Here is an 18,369-nt window from a genome sequence, read left to right on the forward strand (position 1 = left end):
CCACGTTTTCACAAAAATCAACCACGTCTTGAAATATGAGGGGGGGAAGTCACGGTTACGTCCATATAAAGAGTGAAATATGACTAGGGCATCCGGAGGGCGAGAAGAGTTTCACTGATTTCGAAATCGAAAACTTCAATATCAGTGCGACTTTGGCGATAGGAGGACTCGATTTAAAATTTTGAATTTTTTTTCCGACGTCAGACATCTACCTATCGACACAGCCATCCTTGCCAGCGAGCACCATATCGACCTCCTCACTCGTTTTATACGGTTTTCTTCGAGTTGGAAGAGATCCGTTTCCGTTATACCGAGAAATACTCGTTTAAACGTGAAATAAGTCGGGTCGAAAAAGTTGACATTTGTGCCCGGTTTGGGCATAAAAAAATCATTTTATTTCCCCCCGCGCACACACGAACGCACGTATATCTGAAATGCAATGCTATAAATGCCATACAAATCGATACAAGACATCATTTCAATGCAGGTTCTTCCCGACTTACGTACAAGTTACGTTCCCAGGATCGTCTTTCAGTGGAAATCGTGCTAATTTGGCGAGAATTCACCGATATATATATCAGGGGAGTTTTTAACCGATATCTTCAAGTTCGTAAAGCTTTGAAAACCGTTAAGAGATTTTTTTTACACATTTTTTTCCAATATACAGTATCTTTCGTGCGCCGGAGGCCCTCAGACCTCAATCTAGGGAGGCCCTCCACTTCAGCCCATAATGATGCTGTGTTACAAATGTCACGCTTAAACTCAAACGCAACTTCCGAGCTGTGTGAGGCCACGGGTGAAAATCAGTTGGAAAGGGAGTCGTGATAGTTTGTTAAGGGAGGCCACAGATAGCTGTGAAAGAAAAAGTTATAGATGAAGAAATAAAAATCGAATGAATTCAGTGAATCATGGTGGGAAAAAGCGTGATTACTTTGGAAACCCAGCAAAACCAATCAGCTCATTGAAAAAATCTTTACGCGTGGACTCATTCGGGCACATCCTGAGGGGACCTCATGCCCATAAAGGGCCTATATATGAGAATATCTGGTACTATGATTTTCGAAAATAATTAGTGATTATGTAAGTTGTTACTTCCAGCTATGTACGGGAGCTCCTAAAACATCCCATTGCCGAGAGTAGTGGTTCTTGAACTTTCTTTTTCCAACAGCGGTTCCCTTGCCCAACTCATAGTCCATTAGTGGCTCCCCAGAACAGTTTGGTATATATTTTCCCCATATAAAAGAACCACTTCAAAGCATATAAAGGGTGAATATTATCGACCACCCAAATAATTACACTAGTCACTCCTTGTGAAAAACTAACACGCAAAAGTGTTTCCAGTGTTTTTTTTTTACGTGTCCAATATTAAGGAATTGAAACGCATTAAAAATTGACATCACTTTCAAATGCTGCCAAATTCGCCGAACGTGCACCAAACGTATAATTTGTCTTATATAAGGTGATAGCAATGCTGTAATCCTGGGTGCTATGGCGTCGATAGCCATCGCTATCAGATGAAGCCGGAGAGTTCCAATTTCCAGCTCAATATAATATAATAATAATAAGAGAAAAGGGAAAACTCTCAACCTATGGTGCACGAATTCTGTGCATAACTGTAAAAAATTGCTTTGATAACAATACATTAAATCATATAGCCTTAATTTATAGCTTTATAATTAGGCCTTATTAATCGCAAAAGAAATATGTGGTTTCTCAATATTGACTCTCTTTAGCAATATATCTGGCACTCCAACGTGTTTCATTACAGCTCTACATTAATTTCGGCTTTTTCTAAAAATATTCCTGGTTAATAAATGTAAATTACGCAAAATATGTGAGGATATTGGTTTTGAAAATTAGGTCTTTTCATGTGTAAAATCAAATAACCATAAGGTTCACACTAAACGAAACAATCGCGTCACACAAACAATAGCATTGACGTCACCAAACAAATCCTGTTCGTTTTCCATTTTTGTCATTTCCAGAACACATATAATTCAAATCATAAATCGATGGTAATTATGTTTACTCTTTCCAAGCAGAAATAAAGTATATTTATGCAAATTACAAAAAGTATTCTCAAATAAGCTGCCATGTGGAAATCATTCCGTCGTAGATCCAATGCACGTGATTCAAAAACATTTGACCCTTACAGACCCGAGCATTCATTTTTTGGAAGTCTCAATATGTTGCTGCATTATTGGTACTCGAAAAATGCATTAAAAACATAAATGTCAGCAAATCTTTACTTTATTTTTTCAATTTTTTCTTGAAAAATTTTCATTCCTTTTTCTTTCTTTTTTTTGAGGAGAAATAATTCACTTCATTCGATTTTTTTCAGCCAAGATGATGCAAGGTCCACATTCATCACGTCATCTTCACGCACAATTTTTTCCAGAATTTTCTCGCTAAATTTTATGTAATAAATCACACTTTTCCGGAAGCATCCTTCGCCTCTATCCCGTTAGGAAAATAGCTATATTCTGGACCGGAATTATCCGGGACCGTGACGGCAACCTTCACGGTGGTAGACGAGCATCTTACCACCACGCCACTCGGTCTGAAAGGGTTAAGAGAACGAAATGTTAATTTAGAATTTATTTATTTTAATTTTATTTTAGTCAATTCATCCAATGTGTAAATAATGGTTAATTCAAAATTTTTTCTATATTCATTTTACTTATTTATTTATATAATATATTGTTGGCCCTGGGGCCTATACAAGAGGATGCGATTGAAAATGACAAATCTATTGGTTAATATTGGACAAAAAACTAGTGATAGTGGGGGATTCGACAATAGAGCTTGGGAGTTTGTTCCATTCACCAATGGTATGAGGAAAGAAGCTGTAATTAAAGCAGTCAATGGAAGCAAAAATAGGTCTTATTTTAAGGGAATGGTCGATTCTTCTAGAGATGTAGGATGGTTTGGCTAAGATTACCAGAGGTACCTATGTTGAATTGACCATGGAAAAATTTACATAACAATGTTAATCTAGAAATGAGACGAAGAGTAGAGAGAGGGAGGAGATGAAGTTCGTTTTTGAGTTCGGACGCGGGAAACGAAAGATGACCAGCAGTCGTGAGCAAAATGAGTGGATTTATTTTGGATTGATTCGAGTTTGTCTATATTACTGGAGGTGTAAGGGGTTCCAGATTTCAGTGGCGTAGGAAAGAACGGGGGAGATATAAGTTTGGTAACAGAGTAGTCTGATATATATCCCGAGTGGAGTGTTTAAGGTTGGGCGGAGGAAGATAAGTTTGTTAAGTAACTTCTGGTAAACGTAGTCAACATGTTTGTTCGAACGTAGGTTTGCAGAGATTATGGCACCGAGGTATTTGATTTGAGAAACTTGGGGATAACGTTAAATTATTGATGGAGTACGAGTATTGAAGAGGAAGTAATTTACGGGTAACTTTCATGTGAACCGTTTTTGAGATATTGATTAGCATTTGCCAATCAATATCTCAAAAACGGTTCACATTATTATTCAGAAATTGCCATTTATGATGTATAGACGTATTCTTCAATCGTTTTACTGCACCGGCGAAATTAGTTGAGCAATTTCATGGACCGGCAATAAATAAATAAATCGCAGCGATAATTTACAGACCGATGAAAAATGAATAAATTGTAGAAGTAATTTGCGGGCTGGCAAAAAATAGATAAATGTGAGAAATATTTTGCAGAGCGGTGAAAAATATCCAAATAGGGGAAAAAATTGAGGACGGGCAGAATATAAATAAATGGGTGAGAAATAAATTTGCGGACCTCCGAGAAATGAATAAATGGGTGGAACAATTTGCGGACCAGTAAAAATATTCGAATGGGGAGAAAAATTGTGGACTGGAGAAAAACAAATAAATGAGTGAAATAATTTGCGCTAACCGGTGAAAAATAATTAAATGAGTGAGGTAATTTTTTCGCTGACTGGCAAACAATAAATAAATGGGAGAAAATAATTGCAGACCAATTATTGAAATGTAGATCCTGCTCTGAAAAGTCATTTTGAAATAACTTCGTATATTTAAATGCAATATTTATCGAAATTATACTAACAGTCGATTCCCGTTTTAACGAATACCGTTATAGCGAAAATCTCGTTCTAACGAAAACTTTCTTCATTCCCCCAAATAACTTTACATAGAAACAATATAATATGATCTGGAGTTCCTTTACAACGAAATTTCGCTATTACGAAGTGATTTCTCCGGTCTTTTGGAGTTCGTTATAACGGGATTCGACTGTATATTATTAAATATACTAAAAATTACTATATTTTCTGGCAACTTATCCCTACTTTCGCTAGTTTTCATTAGCTCGAAAAGTGTTTAGGGACCATCTTAGGGAAATAAATTATTTTTGAATGGGTAAATTACTTATGAAATTCACAAAAACATATGGGAAGTCTCAGTAACTTCTAGGCTGTCTAAAAATTTAAACAAGTTTTATGGAAAAAGTTTGTACCTTATAGAATACTATTTGTGTATAAAGTCCCTAAAAACCATTTTTTTAGACTACACACAAATAGAATCAACTTTATTTTATTATTTATCGATAATACATAATAAAATTGAATTTTTGACAATAACCGAATTTATAAAACTTTGAATCTAATTTACTTTCCGCAATTTGTGATCCACACCCTCAATCATTGGCTATAAATGCCGGAAACTTCAAATATCTCCGTCAATACTGCATTTAAATATATAAGCAAGTTTTTGCACACGACTTCTCAGAACAGCATTTACATTTTACTAATTGGAAGTTTTAGAATATTAGTTCAACATGAAAAATTAATTTGCCTATTTTCTGATGCATACGACACCTTATGGAAAATGTTTAGTAATCGCATGTCATTTGAAATATCATTTTAATTGAAAGTATGTGTCTAAAGTCTACGTTGGGCAAGGTCACCGGCTGTGCAGTCAATTTATGGCCAAACTGTATCATAAATTTCAAGTTATACCCAACATCTCCCGCATCAAAGAAATAAATCTTAAGCATCTCAGTTGTTTTTCTTTTATAAACTTTCAAAACACATTTCAAATGGAAAATACAGAGCTGTCCTAACATTTTTCTTCTCTGTTAAAATAACAACAATCCATCACAACGGGACTATTATTCATTCCCAGAAAAATTCGTTTCCAAAAGTGTCCCTACTAAAGTAAACCAATAGGGGGGAGGGCGGAGGATCCTGTGACTTTTGATTGCTGGCATCGGACCTGAAAACCTCGAGAGGGGAATTTAGTATTCTTTTTTATTTATTCGGAGACTTATGCAGATATAGGGTGACCATACGTCCCGTATTTACCGGGACAGTCCCGGTATTTTCTGTTTTTTTGGCCGTCCCGACTTTTTGGCAAAAGTGTCCCGGTTTTTCACGTATTTTACACGAAGCCTACTTGAATTTTTATTCTTTATTGAAGTCAAAGATTGACATTATTTTTCAACTCATAAATTATTTTACGATAATTACAACTATATATGAGAATATTGATCTCCCACATTTGACTTGAACGCTTGTGTTTCGTGGAATAGATTTTAATCCATTGCAATTTGCAGCGATGCATCATTTCCCGCCATGGTGATTTTTCCATAATTTCAACAATATTTGGCAACTTTGTTCGGTTCCAGCGTCGTTTTTGGCGATAATTGGCGATGTCCCGTATTTGGAATCCCAATGTCCCGTATTTCTCTCGAAGAAATATGGTCAGCCTATGCAGATATATGTTTTTCATAACTTCAGGGGGGTGGGGGGGGGGTCTTTGGAATGTATAGATCAACTTTGGAAATATCTACAAACTACTACTACTTAACCACACATGTACCTCGTCCATATTCCTCTGCGGAACTTCTAACGAATTGGTACATGTTGGAATGTGCGTGTCTGTGTTGTGAAAATAACGGGAAGTTAATTTCTGTGCAATGCTTGTTACAGTGCTGCCACTTCACTCATAATTCGAGAAATATGTGGTAGATTACATATTTTTCGAACTATGAGTGAAGTGTAATGTTTGGATTATACCGTTGTAGCTCTGTTGCTCTCTGAGGGGAGACTTTTTAATAGGGAGATCGGCTTGCATTTGCACCTCAAAGTTGAGAACCACAGAAAACCACATGCACTTCGCGATGCGAATCCGTCACTATGGCCACTCGACCACCACAGCGGCAATATCTATAAACTCCTCAATTACAGAATTTTTACGACTCTGAATTTAAGTTTCACAGTGTGAGCCATACCCTCAGTCATTGGCGACATTGGCATACGCGAGGGTTGTCGTCCCCCGAGCTGAGATTATAGTGTTATTTTGCAATTTTTTTTAACCCTTCGTATTACAACAATGATTGGCGATAATTGCTGAAAACCTCTAAATAAAGTACTTCCATCAACACCTTCGCTTACAAGCGATTGGAAAGAAATTCGGATGCTTTCTATTTGAAGAATCGGCGATAAATATGGTAACCTTGTCCCAACTTAATTTAGTCAAGTAGAAGGGAAAAAGTAGAAGAGAAATGAAAGGGAAAAAAAAATGAAAACGAGTGAATCAGTATAATAGATAAGTTGATAGGAATATATATATATAAAGTAGATTAAAGTATAAATTTTTTTTTCGCCCTCACCCAACCGGTTCTTTCTCTCTCTCTCTCTCTCTCTCTCACACACACACACACACACACACACTTATAAGAAAGATACATCATATGTGGGGGAAAAATCACTATCAGAAGGGCATACAAAAAACCAGAAGAAAAAAAAAGTTATAGGATTGCAGCAAAGCTTCACGATGACAAGGAGAGTGGAAAGAAAACAGGGAGTACTCTTATTTTAATTTATTCCAATGACTTTCGGACGCAATATTACGTCCTTGATCGGAAAAGTGGTCAATTTTTTTTTGTGAATGACTTCTCACAGCAGCATTCACATTTCATAAATTGAAGTTTTAACACACATAGACCACACAATAAGTTTTTTTTTTATGTATATATATGACCCCTTTGGGAAATTTAAGACAATTTGAACAACCGCACGTCATTTGAAAGTAATTGAGAGTATGTTTCTATAGTCAACGTTAGGCATAGTTACCCACTGTGCAACCAATTTGGGCCAGCCATAAATTTCAAGTTATGCCCAACATCTCGCGCATCAAAGAAATAAATCTTAAGCATCAAAAAAATTTTTTTTTCTTCCATAAACTTCCAAAACACAAATGGAAAATACAGAGCAGTCCTAACGTTTTTCTTTTCCCTGCTAAAATAACAACAATCCATCACATCGGGACTATTATTCATTCCCCCCAAAAATTCGTTCCCAAAAAATGTCCCTACTAAAGTAAACCAATAGGAGGAAGAAGGAGGAGGACCCTGTGACTTTTGATTGCTGGCATCGGACCTAAAAACCTCGAGAGGAATTTAGTATTTTTTCTTTTTTTTATTTATTTATTCGGAGACTTATGCAGATATATGTTTTTCATAACTTCAGGGGGGGAAGGTTCTTTGGAATGTATAGATCAACTTTGGAAATATCTATAAGCCCACCCCCCACGTCTGTCATATCCCAGAGGAAATAATACACGCTTTTGGGGGAAGGAATGGAAGAAGAACGAAAGCAATATTTGATTCGGACTTCTCGAGAAAAAACCAAAAACGTCTTTTTCGGAGACATATCTTCCATCTTATTCGTCCTACGTCGGTTAAAGGTATTGGTTCGAGACTCGACTTTGCTGGTAGAAGTATATACGAACCACAGTATTGCTTACTCTTGCGGTGGATATATTATTCCCGATTTTGATTTTTTTTTTTACTTCAAAAAAATATGATTCGCGCATGTTATATGAAGAATGTGAGAATAATATTTATATATATATATGAGTGTGTTCACAAAAAAACATCTTATCTGTAATTGAGTCCGTTCTTTTGTGTAGGAAAATCGACGGGAAATATATCCAAATACTTACATTATTATGTCGGGATATTTTCATTTTTGAATACGGTGGAATCCGAGATGATCAGAGGTGTTTGGATTCTCAGGATTTTTTTTTTTTTGTAGGGTGTTGTTATTATCTGTGTGGCGGTTTGAGGAAATACCGTGGAGTTTGGTGTTAGAGAGGCTTAAAATGTATGTAGAAATGTAACTTTGAAATTTCTGTGGTTAAAAGGGCTGGAAATGTATCCTCCATAATCGTTTAGGTCTCGGTGTTCAAAACTTTAAACCGGGATCTGTGAATATGTCATGAACCACTCAAGTGTTGTGGAACTACACCGTGGGCACTTGAGCGATCTGGCAACGTGTCGCTTAGTTTATTTTTTACAATATTAGGTTTGAAGTTGCAGACCATATCAAATGACTACTGAGAGCCACGGGTGGAACATGTACGCTTTAAGCCCAGTTCACATGTGCAATAAAACATCCCGGGAAGTTCCCGGTAATGGGGATTTTCCCTACAAACCATTCACATGACGTTTAGTTTATGCCGGTAATCTCCCCCCCCCCCCTTCTTCCCGGAAGTCGTCACTAGTTACGTGGATTGAACGGAAGTACCTGATTCAAGATGGTTGACAAAGGAGCTTACAGTAGTTTTCGCAGCGCAAGGAATTATGGTGAGAGAAGGTCGGTGTCGACCACCAATCCACCCAAAGAAAGATGGGGTTTTTTTTTTTTATGAGCTTTTCTCCCACCTTGTTTTTACCTACGAGGGGAAAAAAGTTGCAATACCGGTAATTATCACCAAAGCGACCCCCCAATCTTGCACATGTGAACGGGGCTTTATATAGAGCCGAACTTGGGCCTTCAAAGCTAAATGAGGATATATTTGTTCGTCCTACTAACTGGGACATATTAACGATATCGTTCCCTCGGTGTGCCACCATCTTTGGGCTAATCGAGCCCGATTTTCAAAAACGTCTTATCTTCAATTGAGTTCGTTCCTACAGAAAGATCGACGAGAAATATCCAAATACATACATATTATGTCAGGATATTTTCAGTTTGAATATAGTGGAATCCAAAATGATCAGAGTTTGGATTTTAGGGAAAACGGAGATTTTTGTAGGGATTACTCAAGGATTGCGGAAAACACCTATCGTGGTGTTTGTGTTAGGACATAGGCTTAGAATATACACTGAAAAGCCAAAAAAACTGGCCCACCTGCCTAATATCGTGTAGGGCCCCCGCGTGCCCGCAGAAGTGCAGCAACACGACGTGGCATGGACTCGAGTAATGTCTGAAGTAGTGCTGGAGGTAATTGACACCATGAATCTTGCAGGGCTGTCTATAAATCCGTAGGAGTAAGAGGGGGGTGGAGATCTGTTCTGAACAACACGTTGCAAGACATCCCAGATATGTTCAATAATGTTCATGTCTGGGGATTTAGGTGGCCAGCGGAAGTGTCTAAAGTCAGAAGAGTGTTCCTGGTGCCACTTTGTAGCAATTCTGGACGTGTGGGGTGTCGCATTGTCCTGCTGAAATTGTCCAAGTCCGTCGGAATGCACAATGGACATGAATGGGTGCAGGTGATCAGACAGGATGCTTACGTACCTGTCAGAGTCGTATCTAGACGTATCAGGGGTCCCATATCACGCCAACTTCACACGCCCCATACCATCACAGAGCCTCCACCAGCTTGAACAGTCCCCTGTTGACATGTAGGGTGCATGAGGTTGTCTCCATACCCGTACACGTCCATCAGCTCGAAGCAATTGGAACCGCGACTCGTCAGACCAGGCAACGTGTTTGCAGTCCTCAACAGTCCAATGTCGGTGTTGGCAGGCCCAGGCGAGGCGTAAAGCTTTGTGTCGTTCAGTCATCAAGGGTACACGAGTAGGCCTTCGGTACCGAAAGCCCATATCGATTATGTTTCGTTGAATGGTTTGCACGCTGACACTTGTTTATGGCCCAGCATTGAAATCTGCAGCAATTTGCGGAAGGGTTGCACGTTTAAAGATTCTCGTCAGTCCCGTTCTTGCATGATCTTTTTCCGGCCGCAGCGATGTCGTAGATTTAATTTTTTACCGGATTTCCGATACTCACGGTACACTCGTGAAATGGTCGTACGTGAAAATCCAAATTTCATCGCTACCTCGGAGATGCTATGTCCCATCTCTCGTGCGCCGACTATAACACCACGTTCAAACTCACTTAAATCTCGATAACCTGCCATTGTAGCAGCAGTAACCGATCTAACAACTATGCCAGATACTTGGTGTGTTATATAGGCGTTGCCGCGCTCAGCGCCGTACTCTTGATTGGTTCCATATCTCTTTATTTGCATACGCATGCCTGTACCAGTTTTTTTTTTTGGCTCTTCAGTTTATGTACAAATATAGGGGCGCGGTAGCCCGGTCGATAAGATGCTCGCCTAAAGTACCAAAGGATGTTTAGAGGTGTCGCGAGTTCGATACCCAGTTCGTCCTTGTCAGAAAACTTTCCTGACACAGGGGTACAACAAAAAACGGCGACTTGACCGCAGCAAAAATTACTACCGCAGGGAGTCCCACATCGAGGAGGTTAGCGCACCAACCCCTCGACGAGTATAAAAAACAAGCCTGCCGTTCGGAATCGGCAATAAATTGTAGGTCCCGGTCTAATTAGCCCTCGTGTGCAGAAAATGACCGTGGTGCGACAAAAATGATCAATGATCAATGTACAAATATACAGGGTGCATAGCTAATACCTCGCACCGAAAATTACTGGCGAATCATTGATCCTAAAAATAATTTTTTTCATTATATGATACACTGTGTTTTCACTCTCTTAACTGGCACAGACCATAGGCCACTAAACAATTATGAATGTCTAGTCGGCCGTGCACAGACTGACTTCTGAACACGTTTTGATCATCTTCTAAATCGGAACCTTACCTCTACGACGAACGGTTGATGATGTTTATTTGGATTAATTCCTTTATAGGGTATTGATTAATTTTACATTTGCAAATTTAGGAACTTAAATAGGGGGTGGCCGCGATCGAATAGTGGTTAGTACATTGCATTGTGGCCACAATAAGCCAAGTTCGAATCTTGGTCACGGCACCAGTTGTTATGATGTGAAATTAATCAATAACCTAAAGGAATTAATCGAAATGAACATCATAACAATGAGATAGAGACCGCATTAGGACTTACGAGACATCCTACATACAGTATAGCTTTGAAGTTTTTGTGGAAGAGATGAAAATATAGTCAAACTCGGTCATAGCGACAATAATCTGTGGTCACACAAGATTCCCATACAGAACAATATTGAGGAGCCTTACTGATGACGATGATAAAAATGCAACAGACTTGGATATAATTACACATTTTTCGTCGTTTTTGCTTCTGTTTATACCGCGTTTTTCCGATGAAAATATTGGAATGAGAGCTAATGTTCGAAATCAGAGTGCACAAACAATGAATGTTCGTCTGTTTTATTCTATTGTTACCTAACGATGTATATTTAAGAATAGTATATATGATGAACGTCCCGTCTAAACGGGACATTTCGTATTTCCCGTAATTTTTCCCTTCGCCTTTTCCGACTCATTTTTATTTGTAGTTTTTATTGAAATTGAAGACGAAGATAATTAGCATTATTCAGAAATTATGTTATAGTACACGTGACTTTAAATAGATTGTATTATATTACACATGAAAACTTACAGTAGCATTTCATATTCCACCAACTGTTGTTTATAAGCAATAATTGGCAATTTCACAGCCAAATCGGCAACATTTTTTTGCCTAGAGTTTGCGATGTCCCGTTTTTATGATCCCTATTTTCGACATTCAATCATAATGAAAATTCAACTTCGTGTATAGTATTCGATTACGCATCTCATTCCACTTTTTATATTTTCAAGGTCCTATAAACGTAAAACTCGGTTATAACGACAAAATTTCACAGAATCTTCGTTGTTCGTTATGGCTGAGTTCGACTGTAAACCTGTGCTATAACAGGATTTACATTTGAGTATTTTCGATGACTTTAGAGTAACTTATTAATAATTATTTTAGAAATTATCGAACTGTTATATCATATCGAAACTAATCGATTGATCACTCGATTGATTTCAGAAGAAAAGCTTCATATATCAGAGGAACCAGTCGCAGCCTATGAAGATCAGTCGGCTTCGGCAGCCAACCGGAAACGGGACAGGACCATCACAGAGAGAGGCAAGTTGCTCTTATATATTGCGTTTCCAACTCGACAGGGTTGTAAATGCGTGGGAAAGCTCACTTTTTCTAACCCACCCCCCTCGATAGACACTTTTAATGTGTCTAAAGCAGCATGAGAAGCTTGGTGGAAGTAATCGGGAAGAGCTATTCTTCTTAACCCTTTAAGCGATTTTTAAAATTTTCCTGATCCGCATTGTAACTGCCACATTTCATAATGCGAAACCTTCCCAAACTGTCACGTATTTGAAGATTTTTTTTTTCCGATCGCGAGCAGATAACTACTTCCCCCCCCCCCCACAGGAAACAATAAAATTTACTCCGCCCATCGCTGTTGCCTCAATATCATGCAAAAACACCTGCCATGATGTGCTTCCTATAGGAAGATAAATACTTTTACTTTTTAGGGGGAAAAAATCTTTTTTGTACTACATATACTGAGCGTATATTTCATTCCCTCTTTTTCTCCCTGCTTCTTGTATAACCTTGAACAAGAGCTAACTCCGCCCACTGGCAGTTGATTGGTTGGAGGGGGAGATGGAACATGTTTATTGTTAAAACAGCTTCATTGCGTTTTTAGAAGACGAAATATCTCGTGGTGACAGAAATAAAGCAGATCGAGTTTGGCGAAATATCTCGGGATTGCCACTGAGAGGGTTAAATGAATGACAACTGCAGTTTTAAGTGCAGCGCTTTTAATTCATTTTTAAATAAATTAAAGTAATGTTTCTTTATTTTATTTACTCATTCATATTTTCCTGTTTCTCAATTTTTACTTTTTTCTTCTTTTTTTTAATTTTTTCTTTTTCCTGCCACTTTTATTGGCAATTCACCAGCTGTGGCTTCTGATTTTTTATTTGTATTTGCTGTGGAACAATGATATTATAACGATATAAAGCCTTACTCGAAGTATTCATTAATTCTGTTAATTTTTTTTTTAATTTCGGAATATAAAACAAAATAATTTAAATATTTAATATATATATAAATATTCAAAATAATTTTGTAATATTCACAAAATTTTTCACGTTCTTCATTTCTGAAATTCAATAATGGATAATTTCTGGAATTCGATGAACCTAGTTTTACCTCTGCGCACTGTCATTTGAATTAAGTAACCTCTTTCGACAATGTTTTACCAAAATATATATACAGTCAAACCTCATTAATGAGTCACTCTTGGGAGAACAGAAATATGACTTGATATGCGGAGTGACTCATTAAACGGAGTAAGCCATAGCTGTGCCATTTCCTGCCTGAAGATAATAGGGACTTCCAATAAGTGATCCGGTAAGCGGATCAACCGTGACGTGTTAACCGGGTGACGCACTAACGAGGTTTGACTGTATATATATATATATCCCAACTCCCAATATTTTCGTGACCGTTGCACATTTTCACTTTTTTAAAAAATAAAATTGAATTTAAAACCTAATGGATTTTTTTTTTTCATTGTACGAATAAAAAATTGGATTTGAATACATTACAATGTAAAGGGTGTCCCGTAAGAGTGTTAATACGGCCTTTATCTCATCAACCGTCCGTCGTAGAGGTATAGTTTCAATTTAAGAAACACTCAAATGGCGTTCAAAAGTCTCCTTATACCAGTTTTGAGAGTGAAAATAAATATGCCCTTCCCTCCCCCCCGTTCTCTAACTTCCAATTAGAAAGTTGCTGCGCTGTCTCTACTGAGGCTGAGAACAAAAATTGCAAGCTTCTAAGTGCAATATTCGAATTCAAAAATATCCACAAAAAGTTGGGAAAGGGGAGCATAAATGAAGGAAAGAAGCGCTGTCCGTTACTTTTTGCTGTTATTTCATAACTTTTCTCCAATTTTCCGAATTTAAATATCTTAGCGAATAGTGCGCTTAGAAACATGGAATTTTTTGTGTTGGCCTCAGGAGATAGAGGGCAACAACTTCATAATTGGAAGTTAGAGGACAAGGGGGTGGGGACCGTATGAAAATTTAGATTTCTTATTTTATAATTATTTTTAATATAATAGTTCATAATATAATATCATAATTCTTTATAATTCTTATGTTACATACACGGTATTATCACTCTCAAAACTGGTACAGGGTAATTTGGAACATCTTTTAAGCGTTTTTTTTAAGTTCAAACTCCACCTCTAAGATGGACGATTGATGAGAAAAAGGCCGCATTAACACTTACTGGACACCCTGTATATTCTAATCGAATTAACATCAATTAACAAACTTATACGCATTTTTTTATACAGTGCGCTAGCTTAAAAAAATTGATTAATAACGAAAAAAAAATTGTATTTTTCTTTCATTCTTGTTTGTTATTATAATCCTTCAAAGGCAATGTCCTATTTCACATACGCCATAATCATTTTCTATACTTTTAAAACCATTACAGATAAATCTTTTGATCTTTTCTTTGAGGATAAAAATTAATCAATCCCTCATATCTATCTCTAAAATATTCCGAATATTACCAGAAATATAATGAACGAATACATATATATATACTCATAAACTCCATGACGTACTTGTAAATTTCAATTTTCAAAACCCCAATTTAAAAATTGAGGTCTTATTGGACGAATGAATTTCCCCATTAATCCAAATGAGAATACTCAATCCTACATTCGGATGAGAATAATTATGAAAATATCACTTGTGTGATTTTGATTAAAATTTACGGTAATTTTTCTTTTTAATGAGCGTTTAATTTATGGATACTCTCGTATTTTTACTTTATTCCAGTACCAGGGAAAAGGAGTGGAACTCAAGCCTTGGGGAATGGCATCAGTTACAGAACTATAGCGTCTTTCATCGTCCTCACCGTAACGATTTCTTCTGTGCAGCCTATGGTTACGTAACACTTTTCAATGCAGGAGGAAACATACGAAAAAAAAAAAACGGGACATGAATTTTTCGAGTGGAAAACGTTATTTCTCACGGAGAAAAAAAAAAACGAAAAACCTCTGAAGGCTCCCCGGAATAAAAGAGAGAGAGAGAGAGACTCTATACATACATACATATAAAACTGCAACATCAACATTGAAAAGACTCCAGTAAATCTTGCTCATTAAAAACGGGACACTCATTAAGGATTATATGAAAGGAGAGAGGAGAAATTCATCAAAATATATATATATATATATCAAAAAGAGTACATTAAATATAATACGGAAAATTGGATGTTACAATTCTCTTTGACGCTCTCTCTTCTCCTTGACGGCGAAAATTAAATCTTTTTCCCCCTCGAAAAGACATTTTTCTTCACCAGAAAATCTCGTGGAAATTCACGAGAAAAAGCAAATTTACTGGACGGAAAAAAAAAAGAGAAAGGAAATATATAATAAACCCTCCCCCCTCCCCCATATATTCATACACACACACCAAATATTCGTATGTTGATGGAAATTTTTACCCGTGGTTTTGTGGTGATTTGCATGTGCACAATATTTCAAAAAGGAAAAAATCTTAGTATCGAGGAATGCTCAAATTTGGTTGAAAGTAACATTTATAAGGGAAAAACATTTCTAAGAGAAAAGTGAGATTTTTCGGGAATGGAGGGGGGGGGGAAACTATATATAACTACTGAGATGCAAGATGGGGAAATTCTAATTAATTCCATTTGTATTTGCTCATCAGAATGTGAAAAGTCAGTTTTCCTTTTTATCTGTTAAATGAAAAGGCAAACTCTCTCTCGCCGTCTTTTCATCATTTAGTTCTCCCAAATCTGCACTAAAAGACGGCAAAAGTCGCGAGATACGGCTCAAAACTACGCGAAATCGCATATGTATATGCACACACATACACACAAATATCCTTACAGAGAGTGATTAATTACTTTGTTAATTATAAATATGCTTTTCTGTGTATGTGTGCGTATATATCTCTCTTTCTACCAAGTAAATTAAGCCCTCGCCAAATTAACTTTTGAGGTTTATTCGAGCAAAACACCCAGGTTTTTAGCTTTTCTTATCGGTTTTCCTCGAGAATTGGATGAATGTTCCTTTGTTTGGGTCTGAGAGAGATATATTCCATACACACATTCAATATTATATATCTCTTTTTAGCTGGAAAAGAAAAATTTTTCCCTTGATTCATATAAATATACATATTTGGAGGAAACCGACAAAGCTTAATTACATATAACGAGCTTCGTGAAAGGAATCACTCGACCACGTGAATTGAACAGAAAACAAAATGGAGCCCGTTCACCCCTTATTTACGAATATAAATTGACTTCATATCTCAGCATATGTCATCTAAAGAATTTTTGGAGGTTTTCCCTCCGTTTCATGAGACGTTATTGAAAAGAAATTTATTTTATTTTTTTCATTTTCCCTCGTTTTATGTTAATGAAATAATTTATAATGAATTAATTCCGTCACTTTCTTTTTTCTCATCACTCATATCAATATTACTTACGTGGTATTGTATTTGATTGTGTTCACAGTTTCTCTTTTCCCGTGTTATTTTAATTGCGAGGGTATGGAAATTGGAATGAATTTATCTATTTCAGTCGCCATTTTAATGAATTGAGGAATCTGCTCGAAAAATATGTTCAATATGATATCTTGTAGTTGTAATTTTCATTAATATGTCTACAACAAAAGTGCTCAAACTTTTGGAGCGTGCGGGTCACTTCATTGGTTTGGAAACGTGTCGCGGGCCACTTGAGTTATCTGGAAATGTGCCGAGGGCAATGCAATTGATCTGGCAATTCCCTTCGAGTTACTTAAATGAGCTGCGAAATGTTCCAAGAGCCGCTAAATTGATCTATACAAATGCCGCGGGCCACTAAAGAAATCTGTAAGTGTGTTGCGAGCCACTCGAGTAATCTGGAAGCTAGCCACAGGCTGCTCGAGTCATCTGTAAATATGCCGCAGTGACTTAAGTAATCTGCAAATGTTTCACAAGCCACTTGAATGAGCTAGAGGAGTGCCGCGGGTTACTCAAGTGATTTGGAAATGTTCCAAGAGCCACCAACATGACCTATAAAAATGCCGCGGGCCGCGAAAGAAAGCTGTAAGTGTGTTGCGAGCCACTCGAGTAATCTGGAAGCTTGCCACAGGCTGCTCGAGTCATCTGTAAATGTGCCGCAGTGACTTAAGTAATCTGCAAATATTCCACAAGCCACTTGAATGAGCTGGAGGAGTGCCGCGGGTTACTCAAGTAATTTGGAAATGTTCCGCGAGCTACGTAAATGGTTTGGTAATCATTCGTGGGCCAACTTGAGTGGTTCGTTAATTTGTCGTAGCACATTCGATGCTTCCGAGGGCCACAGGTTGAGCATATCGGTCTAGAAATTGACATTTTGATAAGTTTTTTTTTAAAATTTTTGTTGTGAATTCTTAATAACCATCTGCATTTTCAATTTTAAAATGTTTAATATGATCAGTGCATTAAAATGTCAATTAATTCGATTAATTCTAAGATATCAAAATGTGGCCCGCGTTTATTTCATATAAATTGACTTCATATATCATCTAAAGACTTTTTGGTATTTTCCCGTTCATAAGACGTTAGGGGTCATTCAAGTATTACGTCAGCATCCATAGGTGGGGAGGGGGGTTTCCGATTTGCTGGCTTTTGATGACAAGTGGGGGGGGGGGGGGGTTGGATGATGCTTACGTCATCGACCACCCTTTATGAAGATATGAAATATACTTAATGGTATCTTATTCAGTGCGCCAAAAACGAAAAAAAAAAACCTTTCCATAGTTATTGGGCACCTGAACTGACATTCTCCTTATTGATAAGTGCCCTAAAGAGGCTCTTTATTGATCTCTACATGTTTCACGGTTCCTTCAAGTGCTCTGGAAATGTGTCCGGGCCGCTTAAGTGATCTGGAACTGTGTCACGCCTCATTCAAGTGATCCGTAATTATGCCACTGATCACTTAAGTAATCTTGGAATGTTCCGCGGGTAACTTAAGTGATGTAGAGCCGCACTGGGTGCCGCTTAAGTGCTCTAAAACTGTGCCACATGTCACTCAAGGAATCTCTAAATTTGCCACGGTTCGTTTAAGTGCTGTGTCGCGGGTTACTCAAATGCTCTGGAATTGTGCTACGGGTAATTTAAGCGATCTGTAAATGTGGCACTTGGTTCATTTTTACAAAATTAGGTGTGAGGGGGCAAGCCACATCAGATAACCTTCAGGGCCACATTTGGTCGGCGGGTGCAAGGTTTACCATAAGTGGCTTAAAGCATAGTTCCCCACCTTTTTTGT

At 37.5% G+C, this 18,369-nt stretch overlaps 1 protein-coding gene across 3 annotated transcripts in view; it reads left to right on the plus strand.

Annotated features, from left to right (window-relative positions):
- The window catches only part of LOC149087984 (lachesin-like), a 294,258-nt gene extending 276,540 nt beyond the window's left edge, over positions 1-17,718 (plus strand). For 2 of the 3 annotated variants that reach the window (XM_089243370.1, XM_089243387.1), the window contains 2 exons: positions 12,055-12,153; positions 14,889-17,718. In XM_089243370.1, coding sequence (XP_089099496.1) covers positions 12,055-12,153; positions 14,889-15,004 — 215 coding nt within the window. In that variant the 3' untranslated portion in view covers positions 15,005-17,718. The remainder of the gene's footprint in view (positions 1-12,054; positions 12,154-14,888) is intronic. The other variant, XM_089243378.1, reaches the window with a different exon arrangement.
- Positions 17,719-18,369: the final 651 nt, after the last annotated feature.

The sequence above is a fragment of the Pholcus phalangioides genome, unplaced genomic scaffold (assembly GCF_987345545.1).
Source record: "Pholcus phalangioides strain wild (caught in Gottingen) unplaced genomic scaffold, Ppha-v1.0 ptg000003l_1, whole genome shotgun sequence".
NCBI classification, from domain to species: domain Eukaryota; kingdom Metazoa; phylum Arthropoda; class Arachnida; order Araneae; family Pholcidae; genus Pholcus; species Pholcus phalangioides.